We start from the raw sequence: 22,958 nt of genomic DNA, 5'->3' as shown, positions 1-22,958 counted from the left end.
GTCGTCATCAACATTACAGCAGACGTCGTCGTCGCCGTAGTCCTCGTCGTCGAAGCAGCCGTCGACACTACACTCGTCGTCATCATCGTCGACGTCGAGATTACAGCCATCGTCGACGAGCAGGAAGGCACCTTAAACGTCGGCGAAGTCATCATCGTCAAAGCAGCCACCGTCGACGGTCCCGTTGACGGAGCTACATGAGAAGACAGGCTTTTCTGAGAAGAAGTCGTCGACGTACCTGCTGATTTCGTCGTCGACGGACACTGCTTTTTGTCAGGCTTTCCATCCTGAGAGACAACAGCCAGTGTCTTGCTCTCCTTCGCTTTTTGGGATGGTTGTGAAGGAACAGAAGCATCCTTTTTCACTTTCTTGGCTGTGTCCACCTCAGCAGCCTGTCCCAGCCTCTCCTTTTCACCTCGGTGAGGAGATTTAATGGGACTAGCCCTCTCAGACCTATCAGAGATCTTATGATGGGCTTGGACAGGGGCCCCAGAAGAAGTAGAGGGAGGAGACCTACCCCTCTTTCTGGATTTTCTGGAGGATGTAGCCAATGAAGAGTCCTCCTCATCCGAAGACAGCACCTCCTTTCGTGACTTCATTTTCTGTAGCCAAGTCAATAATCGTCCCTCCCTGTCCCTCAATGTTTTTGTAGAAAAAGTTCTACAGATCTTGCAATCAGTGGCCTTGTGGTCTGGGTACAGGTAATAAATACAGTCATCATGCTTGTCCTCCACAAAAAGTCTCTTTTTTGCACAGGTAGCACAGGCCCTGAACAAAGCCTTCTTCTCCTTGTCAGACATTGTAGTTTGAAGTAAAATTGTAGAAGAATCAAGTTGAAAAGAAAGAAACTGAGCAGAGCTCAGTGGAGACTCCCTAGCACAACGTGCGGGAGAAAAATCTGAGGCTCTGAGGCTCTCTCAGGAAGGTTCTATGGGGTGAGGCTATTCTGATTGGTTGTTGCAGAAAGTTTGGGCTCTTTTACACAAAGAGGGTGATATGCTACAAAATGAGATGAGGCCTAGGCCTGATTTTCTCTTTTGTACCGATGGTTATGATATGCTTTTATTTACCGAGACTCCCATGCGTATGCTTCGCAAGATCTTCCGCTGGATCCCGACCGAGACCAGGAAGACTGTCACCCAGACACTCGTCACCAGCCGACTGGACTACGGAAACGCCCTCTACGCCGGAACCACAGCCAAGCTACAGAAAAGACTCCAGCGCATCCAGAACGCCTCCGCCCGACTCATCCTGGATGTCCCCCGACGCAGCCACATCTCCAGCCACCTGAGGAACCTGCACTAGCTCCCCGTCGACAAGAGGACCACGTTCCGGCTCCTCACCCACGCACACAAGTCTCTCCACGACCTGGGCCCCAAGTACCTCAACGACCGCCTGACCTTCTACACGCCCACCCGCCAGCTACGGTCCACCAGCCTCGCCCTCGCAGCCGTACCACGCATCCGAAGAGCCACCGCCGGAGGAAGATCCTTCTCTTACCTGGCTGCCAAGACTTGGAACTCCCTCCCCATCCACCTTCGGCTGACCCAGGACCATCTCGCCTTCAGGAAACAACTCAAGATCTGGCTGTTCGAGCAGTAGCATACCCCTCCCCCCAAGCTCCTTGAGACCCTCCCGGGTGAGTAGTGCGCTATACAAATGGCATGATTGATTGATTGATTGATTCCGACGACGGAGAATGATACAAAGCATGGGAATCTATGAAAGTTCCAATACTGGGGTAATTTTATTTTACATGTTTACGCCATGCCATTAGAGACTTAGGCCACACTTCTTGGAAAGGAATCCCTGTTACGGTTCTTAGGCAATACCCATTTTAGAGCCCCTAATGTTTTTTCATCCTACTTGAAGCCCCGTTCTTGCCTCCACCCATGTCTCTTGTAGCCTGCTTAAGTAGATTTCCCTACACATCGTGCCCGGTCTGTCTGTAGTTTTGAGACTCAGAAGTCTCAGGGAGAGGCGAGGTGGCCAGGAGCATATGGAGAAACAATAAGTTGTCCCAGGAAACAGGTGATGGTGGCAGAACAGGTTCTACATGGCTTCCCCTTCTTTGCTTTGACACTGCGACCATCGCCTCTCTCTACCAAGACTCTGTGATCTCAGGTTCTCAGCCGAGGGCCACAACATTCTGTTTTTACCCAAGAGGAGGGTTCACCGGGGCAGTTCAACCAAACCTGTGCAGCTGTATGTGATGCTAGACATTGCCTCTCTGCATCACACCTGTCCTGGATTGAAGCTAACACCTTAAATTGTCATTAGCCAAAAACATGTCAAGGTCCCTTTTCAGGTTGAAAATGTACATGCCTTAGAGTCTCAGTCCTGGTTTTATGTAAATTTTGATCCCCAAATTTGAGGCCAACAGGAAATTCATATGACAGAATGTTACAGGCTTGAGGGCAGCTACCATCGCTTGCAAGGTCCAGCAAAACCGAATTGCAATATAATATCGAAGGGCTGTTTCTGATCAAACAGTAAGTTTGCCTTGCACTCATTTGTAGAAATGACATTTGATTACCAGGTTGCTGTGGTGGGAAACTGCAGTTTATGGCATTCTGTGGTTTTCCCTCAAAACTGCCTTGTTTTATGTTTGCAATTGAGCAATTTCTGTTCCTTAATGAGCAATCAGTATCCATTTGTGAAGTGTTTTGCTACACCAGGGGAAGATTGCAACAGTTAGGGGTCGATTCGATTTGGGGAAAAAAACATCCGTACGATTTGTATTCGGAGCCCTCTCCGTACGAATCGTAGCCGTCCGTCGGAGTCGCGTAGTACGATCCGTATTCCGTGAATCCGTCCGAATCGTCGCAATCCGTACATATTGCAAGGCTAAAACCATGAACCGTACGACTCGTACACATGCTGTATGACTCGTACACATGCCGTACGACCGGACGAGTACGATCCGGACCGGGGAATGAGGACGCGATTCGTACAGTCCACGCGAGTCGTACGGAAAAGCACACAAACACATACACACCGTACGGTCCGTACACCCCATGATCGCAGGGGTATGCACCGTACCCCTGCGATCATGGGGTGTACGCACCGTACCCCATGTACGATGGGTGTGGGGTACGGTGCGTACACCCATCGTACATGGGGTACGGTGCATACACCCCATGATCGCAGGGGTACGCACCATACCCCTGCGATCATGAGGGTACGCACCGTACCCGGGGGGGGCCACTCCGTACCTGTTTCGGCGCGAACTCTGCTTTTACGGCTGTTTTCAGCTCCCGTAGAAAAAGGGTCGTACGGTGCGTACCCTACACGTATCGTACTTGCTGGGTCGTAAAAATCAGCCGCGAACCGTACAGATGTTGCGTACAGCGGGTTCCGAGGGAGATTTTTACGGGGATTTGATTCGTACGGTCTCTGTACGACTGGTATGGAGTCATGCTCCTGATACGAATCGTACTTAGTCGTACGTACGGGGGACGTTGCAGGGTACGATTCATACGGGAAAAACTCTCCGAACGGTTATTTGGAGCGGTTTTTCCCGAATCGGAACCGGCCCCAAACTGTATCCTCTAAATCACATTTTGGCCCTAGATCAAGCCAGCAGTGACTCAATCAAATTATCACTCCCTTCACAAGACATATACACCAATAAAATTGTCTCCTTTATCCCAGCCCTCTTGTGCAGAAAAAGTAAAATTCAGATGTCGCTTAAATAGGTGAGGCTGCCTGTGATTCAGGTTGCTACTAATTACAGTATTAGGAATATAGTGCACCCAGTTTCATGACAAAAATGTTCAATTCTTATTTTTGAAAGTATTACTTCATGCTCCCTATCACAAGGAGAATATCCACTAATATATATGTTAAAAAGAATGATCCTGAACAGAGCTGACAATAGACCAAAACCAAGAAAGTAAATAAATCAAGACATGAAAATGTTACTTATCTATATTACATGACGGAGAACCTTACTGGCCAAGATAGAATAAGTCATATAATTCTCAATCATAAAACAATTACCAGGGTGATAAAATGTTGATCTTTCAGTGAGTTGGACAAAGTAAGGGAAATTAACAATCTGCAGCTGTCTATACACTCAGTGAACATGTATCTTTATAAAATAACATTACTTAAAGACCCTCTAATCCTTAATCATTGCCAAGCAAGTCATTAATTTAGACAAACTAGCATACCGACTTTATACAAAAGATACACTGGGAACAGAGGAATCTTTTCACATATTTCTATTTCTGATAGAGTGTACAAATATGAGAAGAAGCTTGTGTTACAGGTACACTGGTGAAAACAAATGAGCCTTAGGGGCTGACCACGAGTTTGGTGGTCTGGCTGCCTAAGAACTGCGTCCATGTCATCTACGACACCACTGTACCTGTGATCTGCTACCTGCCATATTTTGGGTTGTGCTGTCTGAAAAGGCTGACAGTGGCCACTGCGGTCTACACGGCAGACCGTGGAGGTCTGCAATTTTAGGAGTGCAACTACCGACGATGCCAGGTCCGCTTTCCACCCACTGAGCATATTACGACTACACAGCTGTACTTGCGGTCTCCCAGCGGTGGTTAGCAAATGGTGATTACCCAGCGGTTAACAGCCAGGGTACACATCATTGAAAACCCACAACACTGACTGTTGGATGGATGTAAAAACTACACACCTAAGGCACCCCTTTTTTCATCTTACCATCTAGCACTCTCCACCACCTGTAAGTTTCGTTGGGCACTTTTGTTTTACCTCTATCACTTGTTTGTTTTTCATTCATATACTCAATAACATTTTATTTTTTCACAATGCCGGGAAAAAACAAGCTTCACTGAGCAAGAGTGGACAGTCATGGTAGATGAAATCATTTTGGTAGAGCCACACATTTATGGAGCCCAAGTCCAGCAGACTCCTCTTAGTAGGAAACCTATTATGGGGAGAGGTTAGTCAACTGAGTGAATGCTGTTGTTACCACCCTGCACACACAGGGCGACATAAGAAAGAGGTGTGGCTAAAGGTATGTACCAAGTAGATCAGCCACCACCTGGAGGTTCAGAGGACTGGCGGTGGCCCTCCCAGCATACCATTACAACTCTTTCCCTGGGAGGAGAAGGTCTAGACCATCCTGCATTCTGATGGCTACTCAGGAATGAAGGAGAGAGTAGACTCTTGTAAGTTACATTTCAATAATACCACAATGTCCTGTATCCTCTCAACTATGTTTTTGCTATTGTGTTCTCTGTCAACGTTCTTAACATGTAATACTCAAAGTGTTGGAGATGTTGGTTTGTCTGTGGCAATGTGTATTGCTGCATATAAGAGTAAAAGTAGCCACTCCATGACTTGCCACATGTTGCAATGCTGTCGGTAAGTGCATCCAGGACCCATGATATGTGTTAAAATGTAAATACATGGTCCATCCCAAATCACGTGTCTGCCATGTTACAACTGATATATACTAGTCATGCAGCTTACCATTTGACAAGAGTTGGTAAGTAGAGATAGAAAAGCTACCACTACTACCACGAGGCCCTGTCCTCCACCTCTAACCAGGACGCTAGACTGCTTTTGCCCCTTCTCACTTGGTTGTCATGTTACTACTGATCTACACTAGTCATGCAGGTTACGATTTGTCTGGTGTGGGCAAGTAGAAATAGAAATGACACCGCTACTACCATGACACCCTGTCATTCCAACCCTAACCAAGTCGCTAGACTGCTTTTGTCATATAACTGACTACAAATACCATGAGAAATTGTGATGGTAACTCTGACTAAGATGCTACACTCTTTTTGCTCCATCTCACTTAACTGTTTGTTACAACTGATGTTTACTTATCATGCAGCTTACCATTTGACAAGTGTTGGCAAGTAGAGAGAGAAAAGCTACCACTACTACCATGATACCATGTGCCTCCAACTCTAACCAAGATGCTAGACTGCTTTTGCACCTTCTCATTTGCCAGCCATGTCACTACTGATCTTCACTAGTCATGCAGCTTACTATTTGTCAAGTGTTGGTAAAGTGACATAGAACTGACGACAACTACGATGAGACCTTGCGATTGTAACTCTCACCAACATACTACACTCCTTTTGCCCCATCTCACTTGTCTGCCATGTTACAACTGATGTTCATTCATCATGCAGCTTACCATTTCTCAAGAAATGTTGGTAAGTAGAGATGGAAATGCTACCACTACTATCATTAGGCCCTCTCACTCCAACTTTAACCAAGATGCTAGACTGCTTTTGCCTCTTCTCACGTGTCTGCCATGTCTCTACTGATCTTCACTAGTCATGGAGGTTACCATTTCTCAAGTGTTGCTAAAGTGAGATTGAATTGACCACAACTACCATGAGGCCTTGTGACTGCAAATCTAACCAAGATGCTAGACTCCTTTTGCCCCGTCTGACTTGTCTGCTATGTCGGTACTGATCTTCCCTAGTCAAACAGGTGTTAGTACATGTTCAAAACTGGATCTGTGAAGAGAATATCCTATCCGACTGGCAGGCATGCAGGATCTTGATCAAATATGAACACAATAGACCAGATTTTCCAGTTTTTCTGTATTTACTGGTAGGAAGTGATCATCGCTAACCTATATGCTGCCTTTGTCGATCTTCGATCTAATTTATAATATATGGGGGGTACTTGAAGAAATGGGAGTTCCGGCCCCCCTCCTGAATATTTCGGTGAGGCTACATGCAGACACTTTGGCTCAAGTGGGGTTAGGGGAGGAAGGGGCATTAACTGAACCCATTTATATAGACTAAGGGGTAAGGCAGGTGTCTGTATTGGCACCAACACTATTTACCTCAAATATCAATGGTGTCATTGAGTTCTTGAACAAGGATGGATGCGAGGAACCTAAAATAGGAGGAAGGAGGGACCCTGCACTCCTTTTTGCAGATGACACTGTTGATTTCAAAGTCACCCCAGGTCATTCAGCTGCTGTTGAACAACTTTCAGTTGTTTTGTCTTGGGCAGGGTTTGGAACTTAACAGCTCCAAGACAAAATGCATGATCTTATCCTCCCGGTCAATGACCCACTTTAAGAGATGGATGTTTGTGGCTAACAGCCCTTTAGAAGTAGTGGCTGAGTTTGACTACTTAGGTATAAAGCTCACTAGAAACCTATGTTGGTCTACACATGTGGAAAGGGCCCGCTGTCCTTAGTGCAACATATGGCAAGTATAACAAAAATCCATCACAAAACTATATCTAGAAGGCTGGCTCCTGCGCTACAGATCTATAATGTCAAGCCTCTAGGGGCAGTCTTGTATTATGTGGACCTGTGGGTTTGTACAAAAAAACAATATTTTGACAGTGGTGGAACATAAATTTCTTAGTTCTCTATTGAATCTTCCAATAAGCACCCCACTAATCTCCCTTCTATTTAGACTTGGCTCAAAAAACAATTACCCACGAGATTGAGTATACTAGTTTTGCACCGACTATGGTCAACAACAGGCTTAGAATGTTGCAGGGTGGGTCTCCATGACTTCATGTCTCCGAAATGTGTAAGTAAGATTCAATGGCTCCACACTGAAAAGTCTCTACTTCAGTGGTTAGGCCTTGATACATAGTGGGACTTTCCGGAGATCCTGGGTTTAATTCTAAAGTCTAGTATTAAAGATGTCTACTAGGGAAGTGCTAAAGTGGACAATATTCAATCATTCAATCAATCAGGGTTTTTATAGCACAACTACTCACCCACGAGGATCTCAAGGCACTGGGGGGTGGCTCAGTTGAGTGCTGGGGTCATCGCGGAGGTGTTGGGTGATGTGATGGTGGCGGGGGCTGCCTAGGACCAGTCTTGCTGAGGTGTTCTGGATGGTCTGGAGCTTTCGAAGTAGTTTCTTGTTGATTCAGGCATAGAGAGCGTTGCCGTAGTCCAGTCTGCTACAGATGAGGGTGTGCGTGACAGTTTTTCTAGATTCGTTGGGATCCATCTGAACGTTTTTCGGAGTATGCAGAGGGTGATGAAGCAGGAAGAGGATACAACGTGGATCTGGCGGTTCATCATGAGCACTGAGTCTAGTATGATACCGAGATTTTGTGCGTGGTCTGTCTGGGTTGGAAGGTTTCTGAGGGTGGAGGGCCACCAGCTGTCATCCCAGGTGGATGGGGTCGAGCCAATGATGAGGACTTCTGTTTTCTCAGAGTTGAGTTTTAGGCAGCTCTTCTTCATCCAGGTGGCAATGGTTTTCATCCCTTCTTGAAAGTTGTGCTTGGTGATTGGTTGAGTTCTGTGGTGAGGGAGAGGATCAGCTGGGAGTCATCATCGTAGGAGATGATGTTGAGTTTGTGGTTTCTGACAATGGTTGTGAGGGGGGCCATGTAGATGTTTAAGAGGGTGAGGCTTAGGGAGGATCCCTGGGGCACCCCACATCTGGTCTCTGTTGATTCCAAGAGGAAGGGGGGAGTCTGATTCACTGAGTTCTGCCTGTGAGAAATGAGCATATCTAGGCAGGGCCTTCTCGCAGATGCAGGCTTTGTGTAGTATGGTGGCTAGTGTACAAGGGGAGACGGTGTCAAAGGCAGCTTAGAGGACCAGGAGGATGAGGGCTGCCGTTGACCCTGGTCGAGTGGCAAAGATTTCCTTGATGATGGAGAAGAATTCTTTGGAGTTGTGGGCATTGGTGGGGATCCTGTCTTGAAAGAAGTTCTTTTTTGTGGATTTGATGAAGTGCTGATGTGTTGTAGTGGCTGCTCTGTAGGCGGTGCATGTTTCTGGGGTTTTGTTGTTCCTCCATGCCTTTTTGAGTCGTTGGCAGGAGCGCTTTGATTCTTGGAGTGCAGGGGTCAACCAGCTTGCTTACTTGATGTGTCGCCCTGTTGTTTTCTTGAGGGAGGCGAGGGTGTTGGCGCAGTTTGTGATCCAGCGGTAGAGATTGCATGCCCTGGCGTTAACGTCTGGTGTAGTTGGTATGGGGTCGTGGTGGGAGCTGAGGTAAGCTGTTCCTTGGTGACTTTGTTCCAGCTTCTACTTGTGTGGCGGAGAGGGAGCTTGTGTATGGTGAGTTTTCTGAAGGAGAAGTGGATGTAGTGGTGGTCTATTCAGAGGAGTTCTGTGGTGTGGCTGTGGGAGATGTTGTTTCCTTCTGTAAAGAGGGGGTTGAGTATGTATCCCACTGTCTGCGTGGGGGTGGTGACAAGTTGCTTCAGTCCTATGTTGGCGACGTTCTCTAGGAGGGCTGTGGTTTTGGGGTCATTGTGGTTGTCCAGGTAGAAGTTTAGGTCTCCGAAAAGGATGTAGTCTGTGGAGGCAAGGGTGTGGCATGCGATGAGGTCAGTGATGGTTTCAGTGAAAGGAGGACAAGGCCAGACGGCCGGTAGATGAGAGTTCCGTGGAGAGTAGTTTTTGGGTTGGTTTAAATACAGAAGTGGAGATGCTACATGAGCGTCATAGTGTCGTCCGGGCCGGTGGTTGTCATGTGGAGGGAGCTTTTGTGGATGGCGATGCCTCCTCCTGGGCGGATGGGGTGGTTTTCATGCAGGATGTTGCATCTATCAGGAATGACAGTGGTAATGTCAGGCACAGAGCTGGTGATGGTCCAGGTTTTTGTGAGAAAGGCGACGTCGGGCGCGTGGGTGTTGAGGAGGTCCCAGATTTCTATGGTGTGCTTGTGTAGGGAGCGCACGTTGAGGAGGATGCAGTTCAGTGGTTTGTGAGTGGTGACGCCAGGTAGGCTGGGGGCTGCTGCTGGGGTCCGGAGGTGGGTGAAGGTGCAGCAGCAGTGTCAACAGGAGATCGGACTTGGGTGTCACACGGCGTTAAAAGCTGGCAGTTGTTGCTGCGTCTGGTGTTGAGAGCGCTGAGGGTGCTGGAGTTGCAGCAGAAGTGGGTCTGAGGACCAGGGTCCCTGGCACTGGTCGTGGTCATGGTCAGGTCACGGACAGGCACAGACGGGTTTGCCTTTGGTGCGCAATCCGTGTTGGCGGAAGGATTCCCAGGTATACAGGCAGCCGGGTCTTCTCTTCTCGGTATTTCTCAGCAGTCACACAGATGTAGGGTATCCCAAAAGAGTAAGAGAGAAGAGAAGCTGTCAATGAGGCTGTTTTCGGAGTACCACCAAATATCAGGGCCGGGGGTGAGGAGACACCTGTTACACTCGTGAAGTAGTGCACTACAACGTTTGAGGGGTAGTGAATATTGGTAGTGCCGGTGAACAGGGAAAAGGAGTGGGGATTGGGGAGGGAGTACGCGGGTACCGTGATAAACTGAGTAAAGCTCCGACAGGCGTTTAAGGGCGTCCCCGCCTTCCAATCCAGCCCGAGACCCGGTGCCGTACCTGAAGAAGCCACGCTCCTCTAGGAACGTGGCCCAGGGATGAGCGGGAATGTTGGCCTCCAGGCAGTGGCTCCGCCGAACAGGAGTCTCCGTCAGTCTGCTGATTCACGCTGCCTTCGGGTTGATCCCCGCTTGTCCTCGATACCGCCGCTGCTCCTCTGTTCTCCTCGTTCATGTTGGTGACGTTGCACACCTCGCTGTATTCTTCCTGACTTTTATTCAATGGTCTTCCTCTGACGTTTTGAGGGGGTGTGCGTTCATCACAGTAGAAAGCCCAATTAAAGGAACATGGTTCATTTTCTTCGGCTGGATTCCGACCTGCTACCCATGACCAATCGTACTGTGGGGAACCAAAGAGAGAGGGTGACGGGGGTAAAACAGTCCGTACTGCCTTCGTGTGACCCCGTTTGCGGACCTGCCCGGTCACACAGACATTTATAGGTGTGGAATTGTTGAGGAGGTGCTGTTGTGGAACACAAAATAAAGCACACATCACTATCACTGTACATAACTTGCAAACACGTCCATTTGTGTACAGTTTGCCTGTATCAGTACTAATGTTTTGGCCTAGTAGGGCTTTCTGCATATATATTTTTGATGATTGTTATGAAACAATGCCACATAGGGTCCCTGTATATGTGCAAATTGCTTAGGGAGTCCAACTCCCTTGCCTGGTCCATGGTGGGCATCTTTTTACAGAGGAGTCTATGGCAACAGGTAGATGTATGACTTACAGCCAATTTCATCCATGATGGACAGGGTTTTGAATGTGGTCTAGCAGGTAGAGCAGTGGCAGGACGTGTTGGATGGGCTCTATGATGCTGGAAGATGAGTAGAGGCCTTATATCCCATCTTTGCTACTGTCTCAGAAGTGGTGGTTGGACTGCCACGGTCACACCGGCGGAAAAGCAACTCTCAATTGGGTGGGGGTTTCACTGGAGGTCCGAGTCTCTCACAGCCTCATAGGCCCGCTCCGCGGCCACCGTGGTCAGAGTTGACTGGCAGTGTCATCTGTTCGATAGAAGTCTTCGCAAGGACAATTCACCCTTCTAACTCGTAATGCAGCAGTCGGACTGCCGAGCTCACCACGGTGGACTGCCACCACTGGTACAGCGGTTTACAGACTGCCAAACTCGTAATAAGGACCTTAACATATGTTGAAGTATCTCTGCCCTAGATAAACTGTCAGGGTGTCTAAAGGTCTCTTTAGCTGATTGATCAACATAGAAACACAAGACGAATGAGCAATTACAATTTCTCAGACACCAAATATGAAATATTTACCTGATCCCAATCAAAATTAAGCACTTAAGGAAAGCCAATGTTATCCTATGGGACAGGGAGGCCTCACAGTAGTGAAAAACGAATTTAGGAGTTTTCTTACCACGAGGACATATACAACTTAAACGTACATGTCCAACCTTTTAATTGTAATGCAAGCTGCCCTTTGGTCTACCTAAGGCCTACCTTAGGGGTGAAATATGCTATAAAAGAAGAGTTTAAGGCTTGGCAAAGAGGATATATTGCCAAGTTGAATTGTCAGTTTAAAACTGCATTCAGACTGCAATGACAGACCTGGGACATGTTTTAAGGGAAAACTTCAGTGGGAGGCACAAGGAGTGCTGTAGGCACATTAGTGGCATTTCATTTACGGGCCCTAGGCATATGGTATACCACTCTACAAGGGACTTATAAGTACATTAAATATGTCAAATGGGTGTAAGCTAATTTTACCATGCTTAGTGGAGAGAGCACAAGCACTTTAGCACTGGTTAATCATGGTAAAGTACATAGAGTCGCAATGCCAACACAAACTCATTTCAGCAAAAAGGGGAGGCAAAGCCAAAATGTTTTGGTGAAGACCACACTAAGGCTGACAGGTCTAACAGTCTGTGATTGAGACTGCACTATAGTAGGAAAAGGGTAAGAATAAAGGATACAAAAATCACTAACAGCATGCATTTGTGGGGCCTGCTGAATCTTTGGGGGTGGGGTAGTGGTGGGGGTGGGTAACCCTGAAACATTTGAGGGTCAGCTGACTTTGAACAGGTAACCAACAGTACTCCCAGTGAACTTTAAAAACGAATCATTCAGACCACCACAAAATAAGACAAAGATACACACGGTATTGGAAAGTGTTTGTGACACACCTTTGAATCTAAGACTTGCATTTCATTCATATCTCAATGAAACAGCTTGAGTTAAAATGCCAGGAAATACATATCACTTACCTCCTGCTGCTTTAATATAATGGTGATAGGTCTGCGCTGAAACAGACCCTTCTTGCATTCCCTCTTTCAAAACAAGTTGGTTTTCCAATGCTATGGAACAAATAACACTATTCATTACTCTAATGTGGTGTATTGTTTCATTAAATATTTCTGTTCACAAACTAAATACACACATGCATAGAAAAATTGCATGCACACTAAATTGAAATAATGTATTGTCATATATAGTGAAGTTCTCTAAGTACAACTTAGAAAACCAATTTGAATCTGCAAATTCCTTTATTTTTCAAAGAACATATATGTCTCTCGCCCCTGAGATACAAACAATACAAACATATTCGTGGTAATATGAAAGCACACTACATTTCTACTTGTCCATCAGGATTGATGACTTTCCTTTTGTGTTTAGCTCTGCAACCTCTGAGCCCCTCTTAACTAAGCATCAGAAACATACAAGCAGTTTTCAAAGAGCAGAATCTGCAACACTGGGCTGGCCTCCCACGGTGCTGGACATGCCTGCCAGCTGATACCGAAAGCTGCACAATATTCTTACGTGTTGTAAGTTAAAAGTAAAAGGACAGATTGTTAAGTTAATAACGTGTGAGGTAAGACATGGATGAATAGGTTAAGTTGTTGAGAAGGCTGGCACCACAATCTGGAGTCATCTCTGCCATAAATACAACATATGATTATTTCAGATTACTGTTATTCCTATTGTGGTGGGAACAGCAGACTTTAATACATGTTGTTCTGCACATAGAACTACTTAAGAAACTCATGCTTGCCACTGCTTTTCAATCAAGAGGCATAAGAGAAAACGAAATTATCTTATTTTCAATATGAAGACGGATCAAATGAATTCATATGTGTGCCTTGAAGAGGAAAAGTAATTCAAAGTGGTCCACGTTGATGGTTGGGCTTCTCTCAGGTAGAAAAAGAGGGCCAATAGTCTGTCAGGAGCTGAAGGTGTGAGACCCATTAGTGAACTGTTCATAGTGTATAAGCCAGTTTTGCTGCACCTAGCTCTACTTGTCCACCATGGAATCTGGCAGTTGCTTGTAGGGCGTTTGTAGGCTTGAAACCTGGAAAGATTTCACTTCCACGCCATGTTGGGCATTTTTGTGCATAGGACTTTGGAAATTGTCTATCTGGAGGATAATTTTTTATGGTGGAAAATATATCATTGTGTTATTTGAAAAGGTGGAGTTTGTGATGGGAATTTATTTTGGGGTGCTTTGATAGTAGCATTAAACGTATGGTATGGGTTTTCACCCTTCACAGATCTCTGTTAGGAACACTGTTCCTCAGAGCGCCTTTGAATATTGAGGGTAAGGAAGACGCTCTACCCATAAAACAGAACCATGTCTCAGTTTTTTACAACCAATTGCATTTTACTCCCAAGGAAAATGGATTACTAGTGATGTGATCTACTAAGAGGTGACTGACTATTGCTTGCAAGTGGAGTCACCTGATCTCTTACTGGAGAAATCCTCTGTATCTCATTGGACTTCATTGCTGTTGTCCTGTGAGTGTTGGGCAGAGTCTCACAACCTAAGTGGTCAGAGCTTACTGAAAGTTAAACTGAATCCTACCAGGGCTTAGAAAAGAGTTAAAACTCCTAACACACGTTCACCAGGTAATCAACAACTCGATCGAGTCTCTGCTTCAACTCTTCAATACCAACCTGATGCATCCTGAGAACTACAAGTTTCCTGCTTGAACTGCTTGGACTCTAAGATTCAACAAGCATTCCAAGTGGGAGCTACAGTCTTCAGTCTATTTTACAGACTCCGAGCCTGAAAGGTAATGTACATAATATGCATGTATATATTTACCCATGTGAAGCAGGATATCATGGTTCATCTGCACACACTGAATCAACTCCTGGAATGACCTACAGCATCAAAACAAGTTTACACACTGCTCAACAACTTCCATTACTGTTTAATTATCCAGTTATTCTTTAGCCTTTTAAGAGACCATTTGGCTAATTGTGCTCTTTATTTTCATGAAGGAAGGCAATTTTTAATGATTAATTACAATTGATTCCCTCTTCTGTTTTTGGATGGTTCTACTTTTGAACATATATCTTTATCTTTTAGTGACACAGGCTTCAGGCCATGAAGTTCTTTTTTTTTTGTCTGAGGTGAGGCAAAAGGAATACAGCTCACATTAAGACATGACTATTTCTCCCCATGGTACCAGCTCCTCACACACATATGATCATTAATACAAGAGAGATGACCACAGTCAAATCTCTTGTATAATCCAATGCAATAGAAAAATATGCCAAGTGTCTTCTCCTACCTAAAACAACCTATGCACCATTGGCTGCTTGCACTTACCATTCTACAAAGATGAACTGCAAAGGGTGCATTCTCTTCCATCAAATGGAATTAGATGGTGCAATGGATTGTAATCCTTAGTAAACATACAAAATAGACAACATTTGTAAGAGGGAGGATTATTTTTGTGCAGTAAGAGATCCCTTCCAGCGCAAATAATATCCTAAGATCAAATTGCCTGTTTCTATGGTTGATGCACTATGCATCACACATAAAAAGAAGAAGTAACTAGGAGAAATAAACAGCCACTGTTTTTTAGTACTATCTCATTATTACTCATTTTAGTAAATCTGGGACTGTGTCAAATTTCTTGGGTGGATTTAGGGGAACCCCATGCTCCACCCACTGAACACCTCCTGATATGAAATGTAATGCCATGAAGTGCAAGCCGCTTTACATTTCTTTACAAACTCATGCAAAGGGACGCAGAGCGACCCTTGTTTGTCTTAGTAAATATTACATTAGGACTTGCATTGACTTGCACAAACTTGCATGACACACGGACAACAAAATCCTTTGCAAATCTGGGCCCAGTTGCTTTACTGTTTGAATACAACTTGTTTTCTTTTCAATTTAGTAATCTTTAGCCATCCCTTGCCCTGCCATGTCAAAGAGCTCCATTTGGCTAAAGCTACAGCATGGTTCTCAAGGGAATCAGATCATTTTGATAGATAGTGTTGGCACTGGCAATTCGAAAGCAGATAAAGTCTAAGAATTGGCAGACTAACATGCTCCTGATGATTGTCTGCACACCCAGTAATCTGAATTCTGGATTTTTTTAGGCTTCCTCGAAGATTGTGTAACAGCACAGGAACCTGAAGAAACAGTTGCTAATGGTATTGAGGTTCAATTTCCTTCTAACAAGAAAGGTAAACATTTGATAGCATGTTGATGTGTTAATCTCAGGTGATAGTTAGGTGGTTAGCATGTCACTCCATAAATTGGTAACTATCAAACTACGCCAAGATTCTTCACATCAGTAGTAAGATATAATTCTTCATTGCCTCACTTCCACAACTGCAGGGTCTATTCAATATGCTTCTTGGCTACAAAACAGTCCAAAAGAACATATCATCTATCCCTGAAGTATAGCTTCATTAAATAAGCATCAGCCAGCTATCACAACAAATTGCTTGGCAAATTCAACATCCCATGAGATACTATCACCAAGTACATAATGGAAACATTCCTTAATCTACTGATAACTTCCAGCATCCTACAACACATTATGGTCCCAGTCCCAGCCAGATGTAAAGTCCTTAATCTTCTTTGCTCATTCATATCAACACCCACCTGCAAACTCACTCTGCCTCTCCCTCTGCCTCTGCCTCTGTACTGGATCAACCATGCCACCACTGTATTCCAATTCCTGCATATCAGAGCGTTCACCATCTGCTCACATCTTCAGGGACCAACTCTGCCGTAAGCCAATAACCCAATATGCCCTGGCCTCAAACATTACATTGAGGCACGCCCCTTCTGCAATAGATATCTGCAATCACTTATTTCCTTTGCACATTTTCCTTTAACCTGTACATAGTTCTACTGCCTTGCAGCTAGGTTTGTGCTATATGCATACACATATCTTCAGTGAGGCGCTGAAATTACTCATTGTGGTCTCAAAGTTGCAATATCATATCATACACCTCAAAAAGTGACAATCCATCAACAGTTTGGGAACAAAAGACTAGACAAACATACGTGATAGACAGTTGGTGCCAGGGCCAGCTCTAGGGTGATTTGATCGGTGCAGCCACACCTGCCACTGACCTCAGGGGGCACTGTGTTTAGAAATAATTTATGAGTTTTATAGCACTCTGGTGATTAATGTTCCTGCTGGAGAGAGATCGAGTTTGGTCTAGTGGCAGTTCTGAATCATAATAAAGTAGTGCAGAGGGTTAATATGCCTGCTGCAAAGAAAACTGTATTTTTTGTGTATAGCTCAGTGGGTTACTGCTTTTGTTAGAGAGATTCTTTTGTTACTTGCAGTTCAAGTTATACTCCTAATATAGCACAGTGACCTATGAACTGTCATCAAAGAGCTGCATGCAAACTGGAAAAAATAGGGTTGTAACCTTATAGTTTCCCCAGTCATTTAATATTCTAATGTTGCTAAAAAAAAAAGGTTAATTAGGTAAAAAATAAGTTCTATTTATTAAAGCCAACAACAGCCACTGTGGTACCCTTTAAATCCAGTGCGTGCTTCTCCAATCCGAACACTCTTAAAATATGGCAAACAGCCTCTACTACAAAGTTTTTACTTCGTAGTACATTTTCCACACATTATTTAGATCGCAAAGACTGTTGTCACGCAAGTCTTTACATCACAAGACAAAACCACGCATTTGAGAATAATTAAAAAAGGGGGTTTGGAGGGTCTCACCCCAAAAATATAACATGTTCAATTACTAACAAATGTTTAAGAAACAAATAGAATTTAACAATGTATTAAGAGTTCATGTATACTTTTTCAACAGTAGGTGGGAGTGTTACTGTGGTAGAATTTTTAACAGGCAGTAAGTATGTGTGGTAGTGAAATGAATTGTGAAGGTGTTTGTAATGTGAATGAATGGAAATGCGTGGTAGGGGTACGCGTTGTGAAATGTGCAATGTAAAGACATGCGTGGTGAAGGAAGGCGTGGTAATGTCATACATCCTTAAAATATGCTCCCTACTTGTACTGGTGGCAAGTGACTCCTACACCTTGTAATCCTCATTGTCAAATGTAGTATTTCATATAGACTGATTTACATTTGTATGATTCACTGTCTGTATAATGTGTGAATGATGTAAAGTTCTCTGACACCCTACATTTGTATGAGTAGTGATACAAAATTAAATGCATGTGAGAGAGGGGCTATGGAGAGAGGAGGGGACTGTTAAAGTGTGGTAGTGAGGGACACTGTGGGGAAGGAGGCAATGGTGACGCGCCAAAAAGAATTGTTGCAACAGGCCCACCAGCGCGAAAGGCTGCCCAGCCCTGGTGGATGCGACGATAACACATGTGTATCAGGATACATCAAGCTTCACATCAATTAAAGTGTTTACTTTGAAAGGAAGAAAGCTTCAGTTGACCAGTTAGTTTGGAACACTTGGCTCTTATGTTACCCATGATTTTTTTCATCAAGTGCTTTCATGATCAGATCGCTCAATAAATATAATACCTTTTTCGTCTCCCTTGTCAGCGTCTGTCCCGGCTACTTTCTGTACATTTGACTCGTCCGACGTGTCAAACACTGTGCAGAAGAGGGTAAAAGGCATGTGTAAATACAAGCAAACTACAAAGGTATAGTTGTGAAACTGCACTAAACATTTGTAATGTTTGTAAGAATCACTTTTTACCAGGGTTCACAATTCCATTTTGAATGGGCGCTCCTGAATTTACTTCATCTCTAACGACCTCCAAAGGCGTGTCAGGTTTCACGGAATTATCTTTCACCTCCTGTAAGAAATGTACATGCATGTCAGAACAAGCATTGGCAAAGCCAATACGTCGATCTTGTTTTCAGTATATGTGTTGTTTGTCTGTAAAGAAGTATGTTGTGTGTGTGTTGTGTTTTATGCTGTAACACAAAACACACACAAACACACACATCTATTCAGACAACACCAGATGCAAGCTTATGTACACAACCTCACATGCATTTAGTAACATACATACACTAACATGGAGAGGTTAAAAAATATCCACATAAAGACACATATGCAGACGGATACATGAATGCCTATGAAGGCATAAACTCCTGGTTATGCAGGGGTCGGAATTACGAGTTTGAAGGTATTTAACGCATCCAACAATTATTGGATGCGTTAAAGAACTCAACCTTAGTTAAATTCTGCAGGCCGGAATTTAATAAGGGAAAACATACGGAATGTACCGTGTCATGCAGATTTTGTTGAATTAAACACCCAAATCTGCATGTTATTCCCCATGAATTTATTGCACCTAATAAATAACGTACCCCGTGGTATTATTTATCAGGTGTGACAAATAGCACCTATACTTGTAATCAGGCCTTGGCGTTTGCCATTGACAACATTGTACTATTCAATTACTCTTTAGGATTGCAGCTAAAAACATACCGGATTAAATGTGTTGTCAGTAGAAAGCTACAAAAAGGCTTCAAAAGCACAATATTTTGAATGATGGCCCTAACTATCTTGTGTCTAAAGATAAAGGTCAGAGAATGCGTTTATTACAGCCGTGTTTCTTTGCTAATGTGTGTGGGGGCATTGGTAATATGATGCAAATGGCTTTACTTGTGTGTTGTTACGTAATTAATGTGGCATTTGCTCCGGTGTTGCTATGTAGGGGGGCTAGAATGTTTTCAACAATCACTGTATTTTATAACTATGTAGAATGCTGCTAAGGAAAGAAGAAGTCGTTGGATGCCCGAGTGGTTAAGGTGAAATGCACGTGTTTCTAAGGGAATTAAAAGCATTCACCTTTTTCCCAGTCACTTCCTCGGTGAATTCATTGGTAGAACTTTGCATAAGGTTTGGGGGACAATCGTGTTCAACTAGTTGAGATTACACAAATACATTTTACACATTTCACATTTGTTTGGCACCTGGAGATTCAGTGACTTGCTCAGAATCACAAGTTTGAGGCCGGGATTCCAACCTGGGCCCCCTATTGCAAGGTCAGCAGCTCTAGGCACTTGCTGCAAGCGGACACCTCCATCCTGTGTTTAAAGAGCCCCATCTTCCAGTTCTAACATGAAAATGACACATCTGCTGTGTGTTTAAACACAGCATCCTGAACATGGATTTCATGGTATTGCTTCACCAAGTTCTTGATGCATTATAAGGGCAGTCACAACAGAGAAAGAAAAGAAAGCACCGTTATTGGGAGGGAGATTGTACTAGCATTTACAGAAAACGTAAGAAAAAACATAGCTTAAAGTAAGAGGAAAAAGTGAACCAACAACTCAGCATATGGAATTAATGTTTTGGTGAAGGGTACCCGCCATTTTTCATGACCCGTTTAGCTCCTTGAGGTGCAATATCCCTGTTTCTTGAGGACCTCTTACATTGTGACTGACACGTCAGGTGGAGCCTGAAAATGATTTCCTAGGGCAACTTTCAATCAATCAACCAATTAAAACTTTATTTCGGCAACCAATTGCCATAAAAACATCATGCTAAAACTTGTAATACAATCCATCTGTAATCGCAGGGAAAATAAATAAATATTTAAAAATTATTTAAATACAATGTTAATCAGAATAACGGTTTGATAAAAATATAAAAGAGAATATAAAAGCCCGGCCACATCCCCCAATACATCACAGTGGGACAATAATACATTTAGATCATCCTGCATTATCTTTTTGCTGCTGCGGGCCCTTGAGAAAGGCCCTGCGAGTGTGCCACATGTTAAAAAGAAAACGAGAAACGGAGTAAACAATAGTATTTGCATATTAGTTTTCAAAATCAGCATCTAGACCCCAAATCTCTGCAAAGCTGTATCAGCCAGCAGCTTCTGGCCTTTCCATAACCTCTGCAGAAGAACAGCACATGAATTTCAGTTTCTTTGGGGTAATTACAGGCCGGGCAACTCATGTTCAAAGGCCCCTCCCAGCTTTTAGTAAAGGCACGGAGTGGAAGAACTCCATGTCTGAACTGGATGAATAACTTTTTAGCAAGAAGGGGCTGAATACCGTCCAGTGCCTGTTCAAAACTGTAGGTGATTTTTATATCAAGGATTGCTGCCGTGAAAGTGCCAGTAGCGGTTCTCTGTACTAGTTCATTGAGCTTATGTTCTCTAAAACTCACTATAAGATTTTTCCTTGCTGTAGGTTGGGACGTGTATTCTGCGTTATTCCAGAGGTCGCCCCTACCCAGACCCTCACAGGTATTTTTAATGTTTAACAGCCAAGGTATCCTCCCAGAGCTTCGCATACCCATAACTTTAGATAGATCTTCTCTGTATACTATTAGCTCAGGGGTACCCCAGAGGCGGTGCCAGTAGAGAAGAGGTCTGAGGGCCACCTCATCTACTAAGAGCCTGATCCCTAGGTCCAGATGAAGTGGTACTAGGGGGGTACTCATAGGGAGGGATAGATAAAAGAGTTTTCTTTTCTGGTGAGCGCAGTCAGTACTTAGTGTCCCCAGAGTTCTGCCCCATAAAGGGCAGCAGATCTTGCCTGCAACATAAACATTTCTAATGCTGGACTGAGGGACTTTCTGGTGCATGACATAAAGTTTTAGGATGCCCCCCGTTTTTTGGGTTAGTTTTAACCCTGCTTTATTAATTTGAGCTCCCCATCCCATCTGCTCCGTCAATGTCAGGCCTAGATAGTCAAATATTTTTACTCTTTCTAATGGACTGGAGCCCAAACAGTGGTTTGGGCGAGTAGTTTTGCCTACGTTGAAGGCCATGTACTTTGTTTTCTGTAGGTTTATTTCCAGGCCCGATGTTTGCAGAAGTCGCTGAAGTTATCCAACGTTCTCTCTATTCCCATTGGTGATTTTGAAAGGAGAAGCGTATCATCTGCAAACATCAGGGCTGGGATCCTATGCTGGGGCATCTATATTCTTTCCTTGTAACAGAAAATCTATGAGCCCATTTATGTATAACGAAAAGAGTGTGGGTGCCAGGACACAGCCCTGGCGAACCCCTCTCTCCACAGGCAAAGGGGCAGAGAGTTCACCATTCTTACCAAATCTAATACGTGCAAAATTCCCCTCATGGAGCTGTGTTATATGGTAGCACAAGTATTCAGGGACTCCCAGGCCTCTTAATGTTGCCCACAGATTATCCCTTGGGACCAAATCAAATGCAGATTTTAAATCTACGAAGATAAGATAAAGGCTGCCACCCTCTAAGTGTATCAATTTCCAATGCAACAACTACAGCCAAAATAATTGGTCGATCGTAGAAGTTTTGGCCATGAACCTGGCTTGGAAGGGAGTGAAAATGTTATTTTCCTCCATCCACGATTCTAGGCGCCCCAGTAGGATTCGAGAAAACATTTTTTGCCCTACGTCTACAAGGCTTATTGGCCGGTAGTTGGCTGGCAGGCGCGGTAAGCCTTTTTTATAAATCGGTATGATTTCAGCTCCCAGCCAGGTGTTTGGGATTGCCATGCCTTGTAGAATGGCATTGAACAGCTTGGTCAGATAGGGAGCCCAAACAGTTGGTTCAGATCGGAATAAGTCTCCAGGGATTCTATCCAGACCTGCCGCTTTTGCAGGCTGGATCTTCCCTAAAGCTTCGATGGTTTCTTTAATCGTGATTTTGAGGGCTATATCCTGGGATAGGCTAAGATGCATCTGGGCTTTAAACGTATCATCTCTTCCCTCTGTGTTTCTACTATAGAGCGTTTCAAAATGCGCTCGCTAGACAGTTTCATCTAGATTTGGTTCTGAGGCAGATCTACCAACCTGGGAGCCGGTGTTCAGTATATTCCAAAAAGTCCTCAGATCATTAGTAGTTAAAGCACTTCTGAGGTCTTCCCATTGCTGTGTTTCCCAGTGTTGTTTAGCTCTAATTGTAGCTGCTTTATACAAAGCCCTAGTTTCTCTGATTTTTATAGTATCCCTACTTTTAATGGCTTTGATTAGTTTAGTGTTTGTGACTCGACAGTTAGCATTGAACCATTTATGTTTGGGCTTTTTGCATGCTATAGTTTTTTTATTTTGGTAGAACATAGTGGCCAGGGTATTAGTCAGATTATAATGGTTTTGTCGAATCTTTATGAGGGAATCTGGGTCGCCATTGCCCTCTGGGAGTTGAGAAATAGTTAGAAGATAGGGAACCACATGTTGGTATAGTTTGGTCAATTTGGCTGGTGAGCAGATCATTTCAGCCCAGCAAACTCTTCTTCCCCCATTAATTTGTATTAGAGGTTGAGGTGGTATGTGGGGGTTGGGCTGTGACGTAGTTTTAATTAGGGATGTTATTTCTAAGAATAGGGCATCGTGGTCATTGTCATGTCGTGGGTTAATTTTAAAGTCTAGTACCTTATGCCAGCATTGTACATCTATGATGATATAATCAATGATTGAGGTATGACCTGGTCTGTTAATGGTATGGTTACCTGGACTATCAGATTCGGTACGTCCATTGCAGCCTCTAAGGGAGAACTTTAATGTTAT

At 44.2% G+C, this 22,958-nt stretch overlaps 1 protein-coding gene across 2 annotated transcripts in view; it reads right to left on the bottom strand.

Moving 5' to 3' along the window:
- ABCC12 (ATP binding cassette subfamily C member 12) overlaps window positions 1–22,958 on the bottom strand; it is a 1,077,363-nt gene that overhangs the window by 340,302 nt on the left and 714,103 nt on the right. For both annotated transcript variants that reach the window (XM_078670535.1, XM_078670536.1), the window contains 3 exons: window positions 18,198–18,297; window positions 18,020–18,091; window positions 12,511–12,600 (listed from right to left, as the gene is read on the bottom strand). In XM_078670535.1, the coding sequence (XP_078526661.1) occupies window positions 12,511–12,600; window positions 18,020–18,091; window positions 18,198–18,297 (262 nt within the window). The remainder of the gene's footprint in view (window positions 1–12,510; window positions 12,601–18,019; window positions 18,092–18,197; window positions 18,298–22,958) is intronic.

This window comes from Lissotriton helveticus, chromosome 12 (assembly GCF_964261635.1).
Source record: "Lissotriton helveticus chromosome 12, aLisHel1.1, whole genome shotgun sequence".
Classification (NCBI taxonomy): Eukaryota; Metazoa; Chordata; class Amphibia; order Caudata; family Salamandridae; genus Lissotriton; species Lissotriton helveticus.
The sequence above is the reverse complement of the archived record's forward strand: the minus strand, read 5'-3'. Positions and strand labels throughout refer to the sequence as shown.